Genomic DNA, 22,420 nt, shown 5'->3' with positions numbered 1-22,420 from the left:
ACATTTATGTGTAACGCCAGCTCCTGAGACGACCAAAGGCCTTGAGTGCGAAGATGTCCGAGGTGAGCACCCCAGCTGAGAGATGACACGTCCGTCGTCAGGGACATGGAGGGCTGTGGTGGATGGAACGGCAGTCCTGCACACACCAGGGAGGGCGTCAGCCACCAGTCGAGGGAGCCTAGGATGCTCGGGGGAATGGTGACTACCATGTCTATGGCGTCCCTGCCTGGGCAGTAAATCGAGGTGAGCCAAGTTTGAAGGGGACGCAGACGTAGTCTGGTGTGCTTGGTCATGAACGTGCGGGCAGCCATGTGACCAAGGAGGCCGAGACAAGTGCGAGCCGAAGTTGTCGGGAAGTTTTGAAGGCTTTGTATAATTGATACTATTGCCTGAAATCGGAGTCGAGGTAAACTGGCCCTTGTGAGACTGGAGTCCAGGATGGCCCCAATGAACTCTATTCTTTGTGTGGGAACTAGAACAGATTTCTCTAGGTTGATCATCAGGCCTAGTCGCATGAAGAGGTCCTTGATGATGCCCACATGACTGGTGACTTGGGCCTCAGAGGTCCCCCGAATGAGCCAATCGTCGAGATACGGGAAGACATGTATTCGACGACGACAGAGGGAGGCAGCGACTACAGCCATGCACTTCGTGAATACCCGAGGGGCTGTAGAGAGGCCAAACGGAAGGACTGTAAACTGAAAATGCTGATGGTTGACCACAAACCGGAGGTACCGTTTGTGTGGAGGGTAAACGGCAATGTGGAAATATGCATCCTTCATGTCGAGGGCGGCATACCAGTCTCCGGGATCCAAGGATGGGATGATTGTCCCCAGGGATACCATGCGGAACTTCAACTTTTTCATGAACTTGTTCAGTCCTCGCAGGTCTAGGATAGGCCTGAGGCCTCCTTTCGCCTTGGGGATTAGGAAATACCGGGACTAGAACCCCTTGCCCCTTAAGTCCTTCAGAACCTCCTCTATAGCTCCCATGGCAAGGAGCGTCCGTACCTCTTGTAAGAGGAATTGCTTGTGAGAGGGGTCCCTGAAGAGGGACGAGGAGGGGGGTTGGGAGGGAGGGAGTGAAATAAACTGGAGGTGGTATCCGAATTCTACCGTGCGTAGGACCCAACGATCTGAGGTTAATTGGGTCCACACAGGGAGGAAAGGGGAAAGGCGGTTGTAAAACTGAAAAGGATCCTGGGAGACAACTGGTACACCGCTCTCGGGCGCACCTTCAAAAATTCGGTTTGGATCCCGTCGTTGGCTTGGAGGGACCGTTATTCTGACCCCCTTGAGGTCCAGACTGTCATCTGCGGTTGCCTCAACCTCGCCTCCTGCCAAAGTCCTGTCTTGGTCTAGGCGGGGGGTAAGGGCATTGAGGTTGGGTGCGGAAGGATCTTCGTTGAGTCTGTGGTGTATGCATCCCGAGCGAATGCATAATCACCCAATTATCTTTCAGACTCTGTAGCCTAGGGTCCATCTTCTCGGAGAATAGACTCTGGCCATCGAATGGCAAGTCTTGGATAGTGTGCTGAAGTTAAGGTGGCAGGCCTGACACCTGAAGCCATGATATACTCCTCATGGCGATTCCAGAGGCCACAGTTCTGGCTGCCGAATCGGCAGCGTCCAGCGAGGCCTGGAGAGAAGTCCTCGCCACTTTCTTTCCTTCCTCCAACAGTAATAGTAATAACTGGAGATATACCAATCTCCTAGAACTGGAAGGGACCTTGAAAGGTCATTGAGTCCAGCCCCCTGCCTTCACTAGCAGGACCAATTTTTGCCCCAGATCCCTAAGTGGCCCCCTCAAGGATTGAACTCACAACCCTGGGTTTAGCAGGCCAATGCTCAAACCACTGAACTATCCCTCTCCCCCCAATAGTGCCTTAAATTCTTGGCGGGAGTCTTGCGGGACTAGCTCTGTGAATTTCCCTACCGCCTCCCAGGTGTTGTAATTATACCTGCTAAGTAGGGCTTGCTGGTTCGTCACCCTGAGTTGTAGGCCCCCCACGGAGTAGATTTTACGGCCCAACAAATCCATGCACCTAGCCTCCTTAGATTTTGGGGCAGGGGCTTGCTGGCCATGGTGCTCCCGTTCATTAACGGACTGTACGACCAGTGAGCAGGGTGCACGTATAAGTATTCGTACCCCTTAGAGGGCACCATGTACTTCCGTTACACTCCTCTGGCCGTGGGCAGAATAGATGCCGGGGATTGCCAGATGGTATCTGCCTTAGCTTGAATCGATCGAATGAACGGTAAGGCCACTCAAGTTGGTGCATCCGCCGACAATATAGCTACCACGGGGTCCTCAACCTCTGGAACCTCCTCCACCTGCAGGTTTATATTCAGGGCGACGCGCCTCAGGAGGTCCTGGTGTGCCCTGAGGTCAACTGGCGGCGGGCCCGATGAGGATGTCCCCGCTACCGCTTCATCCGGGGAAGAGGAAGACGAAAGGCCCGGGACAAGTGGGTCCTGTATAGTCTCCTGATCATGGGGGACATCAGGGACCAGTGGGACCTGAGGGTCCAGTGCATGGATGGAAGCTTCCTCCGTACCCGCAGGAGGGGGGCGGCTGACAGTGGCCTCTGGCACCCGATGTTCCGATGGAACGGAGCGTGATGTCACTGTGGGTCCACCTGGGCTTGGTGATATGCCCAAGGTGTCCAGAAAGACCACTGATGAGGTCCCTGGTCTGGGCCGTGGGTCTCTTGGAAGACTTGGCTGTGTGTATCCGAATCACGGTCGTGTGCGTAGGAGGCACTGTCCGTGTGTGATGATACTGATGTATGGCGAGACAGCCACGGAGGAGCTGAAACCACTTGGGAAGGGTCTCTGCGTCTGGTTGATCCGTCTCCACATGGCACCGGAGAACGGTACCAGGCACCGTACCGGTACCCGGAATGAGACCAGGACCTGCAACCGGAGTGGTGCCGGGAGGTCGACCAGGACCTCGAAGCTCTACGTTGAGAGCAGCTGCGAGAGACGCGGTGCCATGAACGGTGCCGGGAGCTGGATCGGTGCCGAGAGTATCGGGTCAGCGAGCGCGATCTCGAACGGTGCCGCGAGTACGACCAGTACCGAGATGGAGAGCAGTACTGGGACTGCGAGCGGTGTTGGGACCTCGATCGTGATGGGTGCCTTTCAGCGGTGCCGAGCGAGGATGGTCTCAGCAGGGCAGGCCTGCCTACTGATTGGATAACCCACACCAGTGGTGCCAGGTGTTGAGGCAGCGCAGGTTCTGTCAGGACAATCAGCTCTCTTGCCATAGAGAATGTCTCTGGCGTGGAGGGAACAATAAGCTCAACCACGGCGTGTGCTGGGGAGCTGTCAGGTACCGGACTCGACGGCTCTTGCGAGGCCGGAATCAATGGTACTGAAGTTGTTGGTGCCGCGGCAGTTGTCGGTGCCGGGCGGTCCGACTTAGGCGGGTGCTCTGACTGCGACGTAGGCACAGGAGTCATAGGAGTCTTGTGCTTCATGACTCGCAGGGAGAGAGAGCGGTGCCAGGCAGGCTTCTGGGCCGGCGACGGTTCGTGCCGAGGTGCCTTCACGGTGCCGGTGCGCTCCGGTGCTGAACTCTTCTCCCCAGTGTGGACTGTCCGGCGCTCAGTGCGGAGGAGTATCAGAGGGGTAGCCGTGTTAGTCTGGATCTGTAAAAGCAGCAAAGGTGCCACAGGATTCTTTGCTGCTTCTGCCAGTGCAGAGGAGTAAGAGCTGCCTTCATCAGGAGCTGCTTGAGACGAAAGTCCCGCTCCTTTTTCGTCCGCGGCTTGAAGGCCTTGCAGATGCAGCACTTCTCTGCGAGGTGGGATTCCCCCAGGCACTTAAGGCAGGAGTCGTGAGGATCTCCTGTCAGCATTGGCTTGCAACAAGCCGAGCACGGTTTGAAACCCGGTGAACCAGGCATGGGCCCAGGCAGCGGGTGAGAGGAAAGGGCTAATCCCCAACCCCTTAACTATATACAATAAGTATGTTAAAGAACTAAAAAAACTAGGTAGAAATATAGAAAATTGAACTATATACACAATAATGATGAAAGAACTAAGAGAAGCTAGCAGCTAAACCGCACTCCACTGTTCCAACGATTGACAAGGGCTGTAAGAAGGAACTGAGGGGCGGATGGATAGGCAGGGGTATATATCTGGCGCCATGGCGGCGCCACTCCAGGGGGCGCCCAGCCGACCCACTGAGTGTTGCTAGGGTAAAAATCTTCTGACAAACATGCATGCCGCGCGCGCACACCTAACTGGAATGGATATGAGCAATCGCTTGAAGAAGAATAGTTTCATCAGAAGGTTTGGTTGAAAAAGGAGAACATGTAGGCCCTTGACAGGTAGTAAATCATTTACAGCCTTGTGTCCTCTTCACAGTTCAAAGTGTGAAACTCTTGGTGTTAAATGTAGAGTGGTCCCATAAGTAAACAGTATTTCATATAAAGCCTCTTTCCCTGGTCTTGCCTGAAAACTGGTAAGTTGCAAACTTTTTCACCAGTCTGTTCATTCTCTCAAGTAGACCACTGGCTCTTGGATGGTATAAAGAAACGGTTTTGCATTTGATACCACTGCTAATAAGGTAGTGTGGCATTTCAGCAGAAGTTATTTGCATTTCATTGTCAGGTATCAGTTCCTTGGCAAACCCTTTTCAGGCAAAAACTGATGATGTTAACTTATTTACTATTTCAGCAGTAACCTTTCCAGTGAATGTAACTTGTGGCCAATTTGAATTATAGTTTACCATTACTATGACAAATCTCTGTGCAACAGGCTGATCTTCAAATGCTCCCATTAGGTCAGGAGCCAGTTTCTCCCATGGACAATTGGTATAATGAACTGGTGTGAAAAAGAGGCTGAAGGTTTTCTGTGACTTATCACTTCCAGCACAATCCATGCAATTCTTGATTATTTCCGCAACGTGCTTGTCCATTCCTGGCCACCAGAAGTCTTACTGCAGTCATCTTCTGGTTGGACTCTTCCCCATAAGTCCTCCATGTGCCAAGTGAATTAATCGTTGTCTCAGAAGTGTAGGCACAAGATGGTCAATTCTCAAAACCCATTCACTTACAAAAGACAACTTATGTGACATGTCTATATGGTTCCAAGTGTTCTGGTGTCATTGTCATGTAAAAAAACAGGAGTACTTGTGGCACCTTAGAGACTAACAAATTTATTTCAGCATGAGCTTTTGTGAGCTACAGCTCACTTCTTCAGATGCATAGAATGGAACACACAGACAGGAGATATTTATGCATACAGAGAACATGAAAAGGTGGAAGTATGCAGACCAACAGGAAGAGTCTAATCAATTGAGATGAGCTATCATCAGCAGGAGAAAAAAAACTTTTGAAGTGATAATTAAGATGACCCATAGAAGGTGTGAGGCGAACTTAACATAGGGAAATAGATTCAATTAGTGTAATGACCCAACCATTCCCAGTCTGTTTAGGCATGAGTTAATTGTATCTAATTTGCATATTAATTCGAGTTCAGCAATCTCTCTTTGGAGTCTGTTTTTGAAGTTTTTTTGTTGCAAAATTGCCACCTTCAAGTTTGTCACTGAGTGGTTAGAGAGGTTGAAGTGTTCTCCCACTGGTTTTTGACTGTTATGATTCCTGATATCAGATTTGTTCCATTTATTCTTTTGTGTAGAGACTGTCCAAACCAATCCTCTGCCAAAGGTTTCTGGGGAGGGCTTCCTTATTTCTTACGCTGCGGTAGGACACTTTCCTATGCCAGTCAGCAATTACTTCAGCCAGAACCACTGCAGCACACAGGCTGGCAGCATACGGACCTGGTTTGCAGCCAGACGCCTGCAGGATCTGTTCCCTACCAGCCTCCATTACCCTCAGGAGTGAGAGATCAGCTAAAATCACCACCGCCTGTGGAAAACGGTGCCAGTATTCCATTCAATTGCCCTATATGCATACACTCGTGCCTGTGAGCTATCCCCCTTCATTCCATCCCACTCCCTTTCCCTTCATGGTTGTACTCACCATGACTGGACTGCAGCCAGGCTATATCAATCATAAGGAAAAATGAGAATCTAGTGCTTGTAACTTGTGTGGATGAAGGGGAGTGAGTTCAGTACACTCAGTTTCCATTTATTTCATGAACACACTCACAATAGTACCTCTGTGCATTGTATCCTTTGCGATTGGAAATATGGCCCGGGGGGGGGGGGGGGGAGAGGTCTCTCCATCCACAGCAGCGGAGCAGTTCAGCCATATAAGAAGAAGAAAAAGGAAGATGAGGGATGGAATGTTCCAAGAGATCCTGCAAGCCTCTGCTGCTCTGGATACCAAGCATGGGACATGGATGTTCACCCTCGCGTGACAGCAGGGCAGGAATAGAGCAGAGAGGAGAAAGGTGCAGGAAAAGGACAGACGTGCAGCAGGAAATGCTAGTGCTTCTCAAGCAGCAAACAGACATGCTGCAGACTCTCGCTGACCTTCAGGTTGAACCATCTTGTGCTCACCTCCTTTTGCAGCCCATAGAGAACTGCATTGTGGGACCTCTGGGACCACATCACCCTAGATAATCACAGCTGCATGTACACTGAACTGTGAGAGACTCGGTTGGTGTATGTGTTTCTGAAATGGAAATGACTGTTCTTTCCCCTTCAAAAATTCTTTTCCCTTTATTTAAGTTTTATTCAATTATAATTTTTTTTCTGTTTGCATGCGTATGGTATAAACGTCTATTTTTGGCAACTTGGTGGATTTTCCAACTCCAAACTGAGTCCCGAATGATTGGTATCAGTTGGACATTGCAAGTGTCCACAGTGCAATTACCACTCACTTCTCCACTGTCAGTGCAGATCTCATTTTGGTGTTGCTGCGCAGGAGGGCTGGGGTGAGTTCAGCACATAGATCCAAAAACATCTGAAAGTTATGCAGTCATTGCTCATTTTCCCAAACCTGATGTGATCTCACCCATCAGTGCTTCTTTCTCCAGCCCACCTCCAGCTCCATCATCAATGCCATCAACAACTTTGAATTGTTTCTTTCTATGTCCCAGAGCAATCTAGCCTCCAAGAAATTGTCATGTTCCCTGCAGCTTCTCTGGCGGCTCTGCAAAACTGCAGAATCAGGCACGCCATTCTCACAACACTCATCACAATAGTACAGAGCTGTGCAGGATCCATGCTTCTGACACAGAAAGCGGACAGTGAGGAGGGATGCACAGGTTTGTGGGGATTTTGAAAAGAGGCACAGAACATTATGGGATGCAGATGAAATTATGGGATGGAGAACACTGCATTATGGGACGTTGAAATTGTGTTCCTAGTCACCCCGTGTGATTCATTTTCCATCGATACAAGCACTGTTAGTGAGAACGCGCACTGCTGACAAAACAAGTGTAGTGTGGACACGTAAAAACAATGTAATTACATCAGCAAACAGCTGCTGCAGTAACTTAGGTCGACATAATTTTGTTGCATAGACATGGATCTTAGTTTTCACAACAGCACCACTCGCCTAGGAAACCTCCTGCTGCCTCACAGTGTCAGACTCTCTAGGCTTCCAGCCTGCCCTTGATCCTGTCCTTGTTCCAGCCCCAGCCTTGCCCGGGATTTGTTCCAGCCTGCTCCAGTCTTCTCTGTGCCCTAGTCTGACTCTGCTCCAGACATGTTCCTGACCCACTCTAACCCTGAACGCACCTCCTGACCCCCTTGGACTGACTCCAACCTGGCTTCAACCTTTGGCTTGCTTCTGGTATTTGACTGGGATCCTGACTGGGCTCATCAATGGACTCTGACCTTGGTTCTAACTCTCCACCTGTCCCCAGACCTTAGTCTGAGCACTGCCCTGTCCCGATTCTAAGTCCGGCTTCGAATACTGCTCCAATCACTAGGCTTGACCACCTAGAACCCAGAGCCTGACATTCACTTATTCAGCCTCGTAGAGCCCTTCAGAAGCCATTCACTAGGGCAGGGGTTGGCAACCTCTCAGTAGTGGTGTGCCGAGTCTTCATTTATTCACTATAATTTAAGGTTTAATATGCCAGTAATACATTTTAATGTTTTTTAGAAGGTCTCTCTCTACAAGTCTATATATTATATAACTAAACTAGTGTTGTATTGTAAAATAAACAAGGTTTTCAAACTATTTAAGAAGCTTCATTTAAAATTAAATTAATATGTTGATCTTACGCTGCCAGCCCGCTCAGCCCGCTGCTGGTCTGGGGTTCTGTTCACCTAGGCCAGCAGTGGGCTAATGGGGCCTGTGACCGGGACCCCAGCTGGGAAGGGTCTGGCAACCAGAACCCCAGACCGGCAGCGGGCTGTGCGGGGTCAGCAGCCGGGACTCCAGACCGACAGTGGACTGAGCGGCTCAGCCCACTGCCGCTCAGGGGTTCCATCCGCCGACTCCTGCCAGCCGGCATCCCGGCTGCCAGACCCGCTCAGCCCGCTGCTGGTCTGGGGTCCTGGCCCTCCCCACATATAGTGGGTACCTACCTTCTCCCTGGTTCTGGCCCATTCTCTTCCTCTCTCTGCACTGAGCTGAGGGTGGGAGTGGACCGAGCACAGGGTTGGGGGTAGAGGATCTGGCCAGGAGCTAGAATGAGGGAGGGGGCTCAGGGTTGGGGCAGGAGGTTTGGGTGCGGGGGCACTTACCTGGTCAGCTCCCATTTGGTGTGAGGGGTGCAGGTGGTAATGTGAGTGGGGGTGCAGGAACTCCCATTTGGTGCTCAGGGTGGGGGTGGGAATCTGCGGGGTGCATGGGATGTAGGGGGGCTGGGGATGTGCAGGGTGCAAGAGTCAGGGCTGGGGTCATGGGTGAGGGTGAAGGAGTCAGAGGGCTGGGTGGTACAGGGCTCAGGGCAGGGGCCTGGGGTGTGTGGGGGGGTGCAGGGCTCAGGGCAGAGGGCTGGGTGTGTGTGTGTGTGTGAGGGTTAGGGCTCAGGGCACAGGGCTGGGTGACTGCCCCCCCCAGAACCCCCAACCCCCCCGCTCCTTGTCCCAACTACCCTCTCCTGGGATCCCACCCCCTATCGAAGCCTCCCTGCCCCTTGTCCCCTGACTGTCCCCCTAGGACTCTACCCCCTACCTGTCCCCTGACTGCTCCAACCCTTATCCACACCCCCACACCCAGACAGACCCCCTGGACTTCCATGCCTATCTAACCGCTCCCTGCCCCCTGACAGGACCCCCAGAACTCTGGACTCATACAACCCCCCCTGCTCTTTGCCTGCCCAACCCCTCTCCACACCCCTGCCTCCTGACAGGACCCCCAGAACTCCCAACTCATCCAACCCCCCCAGAACTCCCGACTCATCCAACCCCCACAGCTCCTTGTCCCCTGACCACCCCCTCCAGAGACCCCCCCCGACACTCCTTGCTCCCTGTCCCCTGACTGCCCTGACCCCTATCCACCCCTCACCCCTAACAGACCCCGGGACTCCCATGCCCCATGCCCCCCCGCTGTTCCCTGACTGCCCCCTCCAGAGATCCCCGCCCCTAATCACCCCCCCTGCTCCCTGTCCCCTGACTGCTCCCAACCCTTATCCAACCCCCACCAGCCCCGGACCCGGACCCGGACCCCTTACCATGAAGCTCCCCCCTCATCCGGAGTTTTGTCGCCGCTGCGCGAGCAGCCCCGGCCCGCCCCGGCCCTCAGAGCGCTGTGCGCGCCGCGGCGTTGCTCTGGGAGAGCGGGGAGCGGTTTTTTCTCTGCATGGAGCCAAACTTTGCCCCGCGGGAGCGCACAGCCTCTGCCCATAAAGCGGAGCGGAGCGGAGCACGCACCCGCGGCGGCAGAACTCCAGGGGAGGCGGGGGAGGGGCCGGCGGCTTGCTGCGCTCTGTCTGCGCTCCGGCCAGGCAGCGCGGCCCTGCAGCTTGCCGCGTCGGCAGGATTTTTAATGGCACACGGGAGTCCCGGCAGGCTCCAGCGTGCCATTAAAAATCGGCTCGCTTGCCATCTTTGGCACAGCTGCCATGGGTTGCCGACTCCTGCACTAGGGCTTCTACATAGTGTATTCTATAAATACCATGCAATCCTGCCACTAATATTCCACCTGTTCGGCAAGATTGAGTTCCTGTGAAAAATATGCAGAAGAAGTTCTTAAGGGCTAGGACTTTACATTATATAGCACACTTCCTAAGCTGCCTCAAGTTAACATTTCATCAACAGGGTACAGTTCACCATTTTACCTGTCAATGGTCTCTGGAATTTCTGGAGCATAATCCCAGGTGATTTCTTCCGCAGCAATGAAATATTCCCAGTCCTTAATCATACGCACTTCCTTAAAGGATAATTTCTTCTTGAGCACGTCTTTCCCCACAAGTTCTTTTATGTTGAGGTAACCGTGCATTCCAGCTGGTTGAAGAGAGACACAGTACAATGGTTACTGTTAGTCCTATGAACAGTGCATTCCTACAGCCCTTCAGCTCAGGATGCATGAAAACATTCACCCATTGACCAGAGTCTATTCAGGTTTAAAAAAAGGAAAAAAAAGAAGAGTGCAGGCACTAAGGGTGGTATTTTCAAAGGGGCTTGCGGGAGTCAATGAGAGCTCAGCAACTAACTCGCATAGCCTCCTTTGAAAATACCAGCCTAACTGACAGCAAGAACTTCCCTTTTTCTGTTCAATGAGCCCTCCGACCTTTCACAAGAGGGAATCCACTGATCCATTACAACAGAGATCTGTTCACTGGAGGGGGAAACAAACATCCACTGTTAAAGCTCACTGAATTGCAAAGGTTCTCTGTTTCTCCTGAAAGAGCTGGTCAATCTCCAGGTTTTTTATAATGAGGCTCATCTGAGCACCTCCCAAAGAATTAAAAACCAAGAGTTAGATTCATTGTTGCCCTGTAGCCCCTTTGCAGCAGTAGTCCCAATGAGCCTCATCTTGCAACCCTAATTCAAACAAAATGCCCTGTTTCCACTGATTTCCTAGGATGATCCCAAATGCATTAGCCACCACATTTGACGAAGTTAGCAGCACTTTAGGAGATAAGGAGGAAGAGACAAGTATGACACTCTCTGCAACTGCACAATTGCCTCCTGAACAGATGTTCCCTTGCCTTGCAGATGATTCTGGACAAGAGAAGATATTAGCCACCTTCCTTTCTGGCTCACAGTCATGTTTGCTGTGGTCGATGCACCTCCCACAAGTTTGACGGTTGAGACCTTGCGACGATTTTGTTCCAGGACTTGCCCATTGAAATGGATGGAGAATATCTCTGGTTTGGAGCTCATTCCTATCAAATGCCAGCTAATGTGATCATATGTGCAAGCTCCTAGGTCTGAAACAGAACAGCAGGAATAAGAACACAGGTGAATCATCCCAGAATCACAGGATGATTAATTAATTCCCACTGGTAGGTCAAAAGTGAATACCCACTCAGCACTTTCAATCAAGTCTCTCTGATATCTTGATAGCCATGTCTAGGATGGATACTGTATAGGCCATGGGTGGGATTTTCAAAAGTACTTAAGTGGATTAGGAGTCTAAATCCCCTTGAAAGTCAGTTGAGTGCCTAACTCACTTAGGTGCTTTTGAAAAACCTCACTCCTTACCCAGTGTGTGGCCGGAAGAGATTTAATTCTCTCTCTGCACGAACAGCCACGGCTTTGGAAGCCATGTGCTCTCGGCACCAAGGTCAGACTGCAGGGGAAAGCGATGATGGTTGGGAGTGCACACATGCTCCCTGGTGAAACCAGATGCTCATCGTATGGTTATACACGAGGCTGTGCCACTCTACTTCTTCTGTTCACTTTCTACAGCTCACGAGCATATGCTGCAGTGAGGAGTAAGACAGTTTTGGACACTGGCTGGATGCCATGAGTACGTACAGTACCTGGCAACGTCCCATTAGCGTAACCATTAATCGTGTACAGGAGAGAGGTTGATTTTTGCCAGCTTTTGCTTTCATCAAACACAGCAAACATCAAAACATATTCTCTGTCAAACAGTTTCTGCGTCCCATCTTCCTTCAGGCTTCCTGTGGGAGGAAACGAGATATCAGATGAAGGCAAAAATAAAACCAGCTCATATCAACTAAAAGGCATCCAGATCTATTCCATGAGCTTGCCGCACGTGCCAGCTGCACCTGGCCACATAGGACGTTTTTTTCAAAATGTGTTTGAGGTGAATTTAGTTCTGGGGAAAAGTGCTGGATTGGCAGCTTTGGAGACTGAAGGCCTCTGGCATCCACAGAACAGGTTCAGCACAGGGAGCATTTTTAATATGGGCAAAACAAAGTGTTTTTTCCTAGCCTCATTCTTGGAAACAGTTTTGGCTACAACTTTCCAAAAGAATTCAATCTGAGGAAAACACCTGGAATGGTAAATTCCAGCCTGAACAGTTAAAGTTTGACAATGTTATAAGCAATTGAAGCTGGGGGTCTCAAAATGGGAAATGTCAGGCAACTTTACTATAAGGTGGTGTTACCAGCCCTACCTACCATAAGAATTATTCAAGAAACTAGTGTGCATTACAGCTAGTCCAGAACACTGTAACCCAAAGGCCTAAAATAAAGACAGAGGAAACAAAAATCAATTTCCTCTAAACTGCCTGCACAGAAACACGAGAAGGAAAGAGGAAAATGAAATGCCTTCTCACATTATGACACAATCTTCAAGCTTGATTTTGATGATTTTTAGTTTTTATCGTTACCATAACAGAAAAGAACACTATCACAATGGGCGAGGCCACTGAAACAGTAGACCAGCTGACATTTTATAGCTTTTGTCTACCCAAAGCATTTTAATTACCTTTTTTACATATAAGCAATGCTCCAATCAGACCGGAGTTAAAGTCCATCACCATGTTCTCATGTGAGTAATAGATATAGGTGAGACAGGGAGGGTCGGCTTCTTTAGGCCCAGTTTCTGCTGTGATTTCCCACGTGTATTTATACACCAGGCCTGGAGGCACAGCATCATCCAGTTTTTCAAAAGATGATGTTCTGTCAGCATACAAGGAACCTGTGTAGGTAGAAGTCGAGAGAGGGAGGTAGAAATGGCATTGAGGGAGGGACTGATGAACGTGTGCACAGGGTTTTTACTATTCTTGCCATCCATACACAGAGAGTTTGATTCTTCTCTCACCTACACCAACTTTACAATGGTGCAGTCATTGACACCAGTGCACAGGGAGGGTAAAATGCTAGCGTTTACATTCACTTTGCACTGGGGAAAGTGAGATACATAGTGCAAATTGGGCACATATTAAATAATAAATAACCCATTACCAATGGTGGCAAATGCCTTGAACACTAAAGCCTTGGAACTGAAAGAATATAAATACATTTTCTTTAACACACACATTTAAACATTTACTGTATGGGAGGATAGTTCCCAACATTTAGGATAAGGTGCTTTCTGAAAACACTGTAACTGTTTGGAGTAAACAGCGTGTGGGGAGGCAGGACAATATTGTGCAGTTCATTTAGTGCACAAACAGCCACAGACTGAATTCAAAGATCACAGAACATCAGTCTTTGGGGGATTTTCTGAGCCTTTCCTCCCTTACCAATCTATTTTCTTCCCCCTTGTTGCACTTGCAGCTCTATGCAATCTAGCTGATTGAGTGCCAGTTAGAAGAAGTTAACATCAAATTTGATTCCATCCTTAATTTTATTAATGGATGTTGGTAAATCATTTGGCAGGATAGAGTGGCACTGTTTTAAATGGATAGCTTTTCTCAAGTTTGATTTGGTCTCTATGGCATTCTAGGAAACCAGCAGGATATATTAGTACCATGACTCTAAGAACTGACAGCCAAAGGCCAGATCTTGCAAGAAGCTGAGCTCCTACTGGGAGATACTAAGTACCCTTTATCATAGTCTCTGGGCAGGCCTCCCCTTCTGAGACCCTGTTCCAGTCCCCTGACTGCATCTCTTTGAAGTGGCAGGGCTGTGCCTCCACTTCTTTTTGGGGTGAGATCCCCTGATCCACCCACTTCCTGACTTGGTCTATAGATCACACCTGCCTGGTTGCCAACCATGATATCTAGCAAGCCCAACGGCTTGGCACCTGCAAGAGTTTCTCCTTGGGAGCCTATGGTCAGTGGTAGTACACAGTCACACTGAAGCAACCTCTTCAAAACAAAGTATTATTTGTTTGTCGAAAGGAGCACAACACTGAGAGAGATGGATTGAAAATAAGAGACCTATACACATACTGTCTTACCTACTCTAGGTATTCCCCTCAAGCCCCTAGGTAGCCTTGGAGCCCATGTTTTCTTGGGGACCAAATTACATCCTGCTTGCTGCCCCTGACTCTCTTCTGGATACATCTGCATTGGAGCAGCACAGCTACGGTGCTGCTGTACCGCTGAAGTGTAACGCTTCCTTATTGACACTAGGGGATTTCCATTAATATAGTTAGTCCACCCTTCTGAGAGGCAGTAACTAGGTCGACGGATTAATTCTTCCATTGACCTAGCTGCGCCTACAGTGAGGATTAGGGTGGGTATTTTAACTGACCAGTTTTGTTCTCCAGGTTCTCAGCTTTGGCAAAACAGCTATGTCACTAGCATAAGGGAAGAGTTAACCAGCAGTATACACATCTCAGACAACAGGGCTGTCACATGGTTGATGTAATAATAGATGAGGCCACAAAATGTAGATTCAGATCCAAAGATCAAAGGTCGATGGTGTCCATATCCTGGACTTGGTTTTAGGCCCTTCTCTATGTAAGATTATATAGTCTTGAGTAGAAAAAAAGGATAGATGGCATTTTACAGCACATACCTTCTGACAGTTTGTTGTAAGCTATGCCTTGCGGGTGAATGCTCAGCGGTTTGTTGGCCATGTTCTTAAAGTGAACTACTAAAGTGTCTCCCACTTCAGCACGCAGAGTTGGTCCCAGAAGCCCTGCAGAAATTCAGCATTAAAAATAAAAAAAGGTAGATGAGTATCAAATGGTGCATCTTAGTGAAAGGGAAAGTCACCTTCTCCTGAGTACGAGAGTGAACTCCTGTTAAAGGACAAGTTGTACAAAATAAAGGCATAGGATTTAATGCCAGTGCAATGAGGATTAATCCTATCCCGTGATTTAGCTGTGAAATACCTGGGTGGTGGAAAGGCACAGAAGGATCTAACAGATGGGGCCCAATGTAAATAAGGTTGTGAATGATATATTCAGCAAAGGACACTGAAAATCACAGGAAAATTCTGTACATGAAGTGAGAAGGCTGTTTCTCGGCTATGGAAAGTTTTCTGATCAGACAGCTTAAAGGTTGGGGAAGGGATTTCTCCCCTTACAAACTAGTCACCAGTACAAGCATAGTTTGAGGAAAGCAGACCGAAATCAGGGAGTGTTTAACGTGACATCCAGAGCAACAGCCTTCACAACACAAGGTATGTCTCCACTGCAGTGAGACATGCAGTTGCAGCTCGTGTGACATTACTGATATAATCTGGGACCATATAGAACATGGTTGCAACTAAGGTCCTGTAGTGGCACCAAATCTTATGTAAAGGGGGTCATATAAGGTGTCTAAGACTAGGTTATAGGTTGCTGGTTATGATTATGCTGTCTATATGTATGTATCATTTTGTAGTTGAAGTTATGAGTATTGGCGCCATACTGTCTGCATTTCAAATTTGTGCAGTGCTTCTGGGTAACATCCCAGACAAGTTGATGTTGGCTCTGCCTAGCCTGCTTGATGGCCTATTAAGGACCATCAGCTATACAATTGACCCATTGAGAGAAGGCAGATACGCCTTGTAACTAATCAAAGTATGCAGGAACTTGCCCATGTGACTCCAGACTCGATTTTGCCGTAATTTTCCACAATAAGAACAAAGAAGTGTTCTTACACCTGCAAAAGACTATAAAAGGCTGATGCCTCATCTCCATCTTGTCTTCAGTCCTGCTTCTTACCTCTGGAGGGACTTTGCTACAAACTGAAGCTCTGCATAAAGGATTAAATGACCCATCCCAGCGGGGGATGTACTCCAGAGACTTGATTTGAACCTGCAGTTTACTCCATCACTGCTACAAGCCTGAACTAAGGTGTAGCCCAGGTGTAACTGATTAGACTTTTCTATAATTAATAAAGATATGGCCAGTTTCTGATACCCTCACTCATGCTGAGTGGCACCCACTGACTGCATCCTAGGGAAAAGGCAGTTTTACTCATCCTGTCTGAGGGGATGACTTTTATGGAACATGGAAAAGATAGAACAAAAGAAACCAAGTATTGGAAGGGGGCATATCAATGCAGAGAGCCGCACAAGAAGGGGAAGCACTGTGCAGGAGAGAGCTAGGTCACGGTCTGGGGGAAGGAAACTCCATGTGGGATGAGCCACCCAGCATATAACAGCCTGCATGAGACAGGGGAAAACCTGCCTGTCTACTTTCCTGGACACAGGTGTCCCTCCAAGAACTCCCAAGGGAAGAGTGAGCTAGTGAGGCGCATTGTGATTAGGATGGTTCTTGTGTTCTATATGATCTGTATTGTCTTGTGCTTTATGTGATTAAAGAGCAATTGTGCTAGGCTCTGTGTAAAGCATGAGTGTGTGTTATCTGCTTCACAATTATCATATGCCTCCTGTTAAACTATAAACCAGAAGCTTTTCACCTTGGAGGAGGAGTGTAGGGAGAGGGTGTATTTGAGTACAGTGGAGTCTGAAGAGTCACCATTGTGCCCAGGGACTCGGCAGCTCAAGAGCGGGTTCCAGCTCTCATAAGGACGTGCCAGATAGAAAGTCTGCACCCTGAGTGCATGTCTGGGGACTCCAAGATCAGGGCTGAGACTGTGTGTGCCTGTATTCTGGCCAGCAATGGCACCACATACAGACCCATCACACAGAGGACCTTGGAAACACACAATAAGGAAGGCAGTGGAAATCTCCTAGTTATGAAGCTGCAAACAATCAGTGACTTACATTTTTAAAGGCGGTTAGTGATTTTGGGTGCCCAGTTTGAAATACTGTGAAGGGGCCTGATTTGCAAAAAGTGCTGAGTCCCCGCTACTCAGAAAATCAGCCCCTCTTAAGGCATCTCAAATCAGTGACCCAAAAACGGAAACACTCCAATTACTAGTCACTTTTGATCCATGAATTCCAAGGCCAGGAGGAACCATTGTCATCAGCTAGTGCAGGGGCTCTCAAACTTCATTGCACTGCAACTCCCTTCTGACAACAAAAATGTCTGCATGACCCCAGGAGGGGGGACCGAAGCCTGAGCCTGCTTGAGCCCACCTGAGCCCTGCCACCCCAGGCGTGGGGGACGAAGCCAGAGCCCCATGGGGGGACCAAAGCTGAATCCCAAGGGAGTCAGCTTGCCTGTTATCTGAGGGCCTCCCCACACACTCAGGGCTGAAGCCTTTGGGCTTTGGCCCTGGGCAGTAGGGCTCTCGCTTTGGCCCTGGGCCCCAACAAGGCTAATGCCAGCCCATGGAGAATCCATTAAAATGGAGTCATGACCCACTCTGCGGTCCCTAATCACAGTTTGAGAACTGCTGATGTAGTCTGACCTCCTGTATAACACAGGCCATAGAACTTCTCCAAAATAATTCCTAGAGCAGATCTTTTAGAAAAGCACCCAGTCTTCATTTTAAAATGGCCAGTGATGGATAACCCAGCACAACCCTTGGTAAATTGTTCCAATGGCAAATTACTCTCACTGTCAAAAACGTACAGCTTATTTCCAGTCTGAATTTGTCTAGCTGCAACTTCCAACCATTGGATCCTGTTATACCTTTATCTGCTAGACTGAAGAGCCCATGATTAAATATTTGCACCCCATGTAGATACTTATAAACTGTAATTAAGTGACCCCTTAACCTTCTCTTTGTTACGCTAAATAGACAGACTCTGAGAACTCAATCATAAGTTTTCTAACCCTGTAGTCCTTTTTGTGGCTCTTCTTTGAACCCTCTCTAATTTAATCAATACTGATAATGGAGGCCAATATTTTTAAGGGATTGGGCTTTCGGCTCCTGCGCTATAGAGACGAGCTACCTAAATTCTCCCTCTATTTGCTTGGCTTGCAGTATATGCTGGCAATGAGTATACAAATACAGGCACATTTTCCTGCACATAGAAGACACTGGCTTTGAAAGTTATTTTCTGCTTACCTGAGAAAGTATCTCTTGGTTTTGCTTTCTGAAAATCTGCTTCATACTCTCTATAGGCAATTTTCTTAAACACAGGCTCTGAATTTTCTAATCTGCAATAGGAAGTATAAAAAATAAATTAAATTTAAAGTTCTTAGCTATGCAGTGTGGTCCAGTTGAGTGGGCACTAGACTGGGCTTCTGGAGACCTGGCTTCTATTCCTGGCTTTCACTTGGGTAAATCATTTCATCTGTTTCCCCTCCCACTCTGTGTCCATTTAGAGTATAAGCTCTTTGGACAGGGACTCTCTTATTACATGTTTATTCAGCACTTAGCACAAAGCCACCTATTGCAGCTGGGGCTTCTAGACACTATTGTGATACAGTTTAATAAAGTAACCACCTTTTGCTATGCTGTAGCTCCTTTTGGCTCTACTGCGAGGTTGGTATTAGTTTACTCACTTCACAGTTGGGGAAATAGGAACCCAGAGAGCTGAAGTGACCTGCCCAAAGTCACACAGGATGTGTATTGCAGAGCTGGGAGCAGAACCCGCATGCCTCATCCCTGTGCTTCAGTTTCAAGATCACCTGAATGATCTCAGCACAATCATTCAGCGTGACAATTATCTGTAAGTGCCGTGACTTTTAGGTAAAATAGAAAATGTGATTTGTTCCCCTTTGAAAGAGCAAACTGGCCTCTTATAAGGCAGCCCAGGGATCAAAACCATTCAGGAAACTGCTTCTTGGGCAATGTGGCAACTGTCTTTACCTTTGATACATACAAGTATTTGCACAAATGGATCCCATGCTATGTGCTGTAGAAGAAACCCAAGCAGGCAAAAGGAAGAGAGCACATGGCAGTTGGACGATAGGTGTTGAGCTGAAAGGAAGGCTGGAGGGGCAGAGCAGCTACATTTTGTGTCATGAATCCCTAGCTGATTGGCAGATTTCTTGGTAGCTGTTGCGGGGGGGTTCAGCAACAACTCTCCCTCAAAGTCCCCTACCTTCCTTTCAGGCTTGGGAGGGGGAAGCTGATGACATCGCACAAACGGAGGCAGGGCAGCTGGATGAAGGGGAGGTCAGCCCATGGTGATGGCTCAGGATCCAGCCTTTGAGTTCAGAGCACATCTGTTGCCCTGCAAGGCTGTGGATTACCCTAAGTCACTCTACTGCAAGGAAAGAATCAGGCAGAAACGCCATAGGTTTCTACTCAATGGGAAGCAGAATTGGGCCCCCTGAGTTAACAGGAATTTTGTCATTGACTGCAGCAAGAGAAGGCTCTGATCTATGGAGCTCACTGCGGAGTTTTTCCCTGCAACAGTTTGTCCTCACGAAGGTGATATATGACCTCGTGTAATGATTTTAGATGGAACATGCCTGATCGACCCTGGGGCATAGGAAAAAGGAAGTTATTACAAAAGGATCATTAGAAAAACCTGACATCTTTTCATTAAAATGTTTAATTGAAATTTCAAAAATCTGAAATTTTTCTGCCAGGATTAGTAATAACGTACAGCCAGAAATAATCTTTGACCAGCCAGGGTGTGTAAACAGAGTGAAACCTCTAGCCAGCTTGGTTTCCATAAACAGAGATGAGTGGGAGACACATACCTAGGAAAAAAGAAACTGAAGAGCAGCTTGGAAATGTCATAGACATGTGAATGCAAGCCCAAATGGTGTATGTTTGGAGGGCAGTAAGCTCTGAAAAATTACACCTGGTTATATTATATACAGTACTGCCAGCCTCAAATGTTCAAAAACATGAGATTTTGTTTAAAAAAAATATTTTTAAACAAAATGGAAGAGTAAGCTTATGCCCAAAATAGAGCAGTTGTGTATTCAGACTTGAGTTGATTTTAGTGTTGTTGTAGCCATGTTTGTCCCAAGATATGAGACACAAGGTGGGTGAGATAACATCTTTTATTGGACCAATTTCTTTCTGAGTGAACAGCCAATAAAAGAATAGGTTATCGCTTTAGAGATCAATTAAATGCGTTCAAAGAAGTTTTGGGCCCTCTAGATATATTTGAATAAAAAACATTCACGCTGCTCAAAGAATGTCAGACTTCCATTCCACCTAACTCCTCCACCGTTTCCCTCCTGGGTCCTTCCCTCTTCTCCCTATGCACGTAGATCTCCTATATTATAATTGTAACTTCCACCTTAATGTGTTACACCTATATAGTACTGTCTGGTTTTGTATTGTCTGTTCTTGCAGCTTTGAAGAGTTGTAAAATTGCATTATTCTGTTGGAGATCCCATGAAGCCTGTAGTATTCTGCAGCACATATGAGCTGTAAGTCATTTACTTTTGGTTACTTTTAATTTGTTTTTGTTTTTTTAAACCATACAGACACACACAAATATAATACTAATCACAAAAAATTGTCAGTGCTACCATGGGAACCTGAAAGTGAAACTGACTATTGTGTATTCATCACCCCAGCTGAAGAAATATACTTAGTAAGTAACGATAAAGAAAGTAAAGTAGATTATTCATTTACATTTTTAAAAATCTATGGTGTTTTTTGTAAGGAAATTTTCTTATTTAAAAATAGATGTAGTATTGCCATCTGGTTGTTAGTTCCGTGACATTTGATGTTTTTTCTTAAAGCCCCAGTCACTTGAATCAAAAGTTTGTATGAGAATCTCAGCTTAAAAAAAACCAAAAAAACCAAAAAACAGTAGATTTCTAGTGGTTGCAGAGAAAACTTGAAAATGTGAAGAGTGTATGACCAAAAAGCAAATGAAAAGAACTCCAAATTTCTCCCCAAATTATGAGATTTTAAACAGATAATAATGTTGAGGTTTTTTTATTTGCCTTGTGGCTTTTGAGCTTTTCTACACAACTGAGAAGGCCAGAAATGTTTTTTTTATTGTCAAAATGAAAGCTGAGATTCTGATGTTTTCACCTGGCTGCAGGAGTTGAAGCTGTGAGAAAACACCAAATCTTGTGAGACTCATGTAAAAATTCTCAATGTCGGATTGACCCCAGTGAGAGTTTTGGGGACACAGAGGATGCGAGTGTGAGCCATGGCCGCTTGGCGGGGGGGGGGGGGGGGGGGGGGGGGGGGGGGCCAAAGTGGGGCAATTTGTCCCAGGCCCTGGGCCCTGCAGGGGCCCCCACAATAATATAGTATTCTATAGTATTGCAACTTTTTCTTATGGAAGGGGCCCCCGAAATTGTTTTGCCCCAGGCCCCCTGAATCCTCTGGGAGGCCCTGGTGTGAGCCCAAGTTTGCCTTTGTCAAAATGGCATCAATAAAAACTGCTAAAAAAAAAATCACATTGCGTGAATAAAACAGCGGATAGCATTGAACTAAATTAAGGGCTTCATCCCACTGAAGTCAATGCAAAGACTCTTATCAACTTCTACAGGCTGGATCAGGCCCTATGCCCTGCTGTGCACAAACTCCTCAGGAGACTCAAGTCCCTTTCAGCCCAGGAAGGGGCTGGTTTCCTCCACATCTTCCTACTCTTACCTGGACTGTTCTTTGGACTGGGGTCTGTAGCTCCAGCTGGTAGTCTCTGCGGCTATGTAGTGCTCCCGGACCTGAGCTGCTCCCACCCGATGCCACGCCAAACCTGGCCACCACAAACCAAGCAGAATCAAGAGAAGGAGGTGCGTGCAGGAGAGTCCCATGGTGTAAGCTCCTGCTGATGCCACACTGGGAGACACATGAGGCAGTGGCTGCTGCTTTTGCTGCTACTGCTGGGAAAATGCTTTCATTGTGGTTAGTGACGCAAGAGGTGGTGGTGATGCTAGTGACGCCCAGGTCATTGCTCTTCACCTCGTCCTGCTGCTGACAGGAATCAGAGGGGAGATAAACAGTACTCAGGCTGCCTTTCCCCCCCCCCCCCCCACATCTTCCCTGCTGCGTGCCAAGCACAGAGGACAAGCAGCCTCAACCACATAAGGCAGAGTTGGTTGGCTGGGTCATTGCCTACTAGGGCAGTAGGGTATTAGGGGCAGCTACCCAAATAGAAACAGTTTATGTGGCTGACTTGCAGGGTGATGAAGCATAGGGGCAGTGCTGGCACTGGGGGCAGGGACCTGGCTAGGGATGCCACACGTCTTTGGATTTCAGGGATTATTCCAATTTTGAGGGGGAAAGACCCTGCATCCGGCAAACCTGGCATGCCGGGTGATAAAGAGCAAGAAATAGTTCAGGGCCGGGGGACTGACAGGCTCCAGAGACTTGTACTAGTTCAAATCCAGTCCAGGTTAGTAGGAACTGACAGCTGCTACCTCAGTACAGCTCTGTGGTGGCCTGTGATAATCCGGGAGCTCCTAGTCGACAAGCATCCACATAATCAGATAATTGACATAAAATACTCCCTTTATTAGCAGGCAATCTGCCAAACCCGAAGAAGCCAGGGAGACTTGACTCCTCTTTTGTCCAGAGT

General features: G+C 48.0%; 1 protein-coding gene across 1 annotated transcript in view; it reads right to left on the bottom strand.

Annotated features, from left to right (window-relative positions):
• The window catches only part of LOC127055588 (coagulation factor V-like), a 60,703-nt gene extending 39,014 nt beyond the window's left edge, over positions 1-21,689 (bottom strand). Inside the window, exons 1-7 of the mRNA XM_050962779.1 lie at positions 21,496-21,689; positions 18,037-18,128; positions 14,702-14,824; positions 12,720-12,932; positions 11,804-11,947; positions 11,027-11,248; positions 10,154-10,319 (exon numbers count right to left, since the gene is read on the bottom strand). Coding sequence (XP_050818736.1) covers positions 10,154-10,319; positions 11,027-11,248; positions 11,804-11,947; positions 12,720-12,932; positions 14,702-14,824; positions 18,037-18,128; positions 21,496-21,656 — 1,121 coding nt within the window. The 5' untranslated portion in view covers positions 21,657-21,689. The remainder of the gene's footprint in view (positions 1-10,153; positions 10,320-11,026; positions 11,249-11,803; positions 11,948-12,719; positions 12,933-14,701; positions 14,825-18,036; positions 18,129-21,495) is intronic.
• Between the last annotated feature and the right edge of the window lie 731 nt (positions 21,690-22,420).

This window comes from Gopherus flavomarginatus, chromosome 1 (assembly GCF_025201925.1).
Source record: "Gopherus flavomarginatus isolate rGopFla2 chromosome 1, rGopFla2.mat.asm, whole genome shotgun sequence".
Classification (NCBI taxonomy): domain Eukaryota; kingdom Metazoa; phylum Chordata; order Testudines; family Testudinidae; genus Gopherus; species Gopherus flavomarginatus.
The sequence above is the reverse complement of the archived record's forward strand: the minus strand, read 5'-3'. Positions and strand labels throughout refer to the sequence as shown.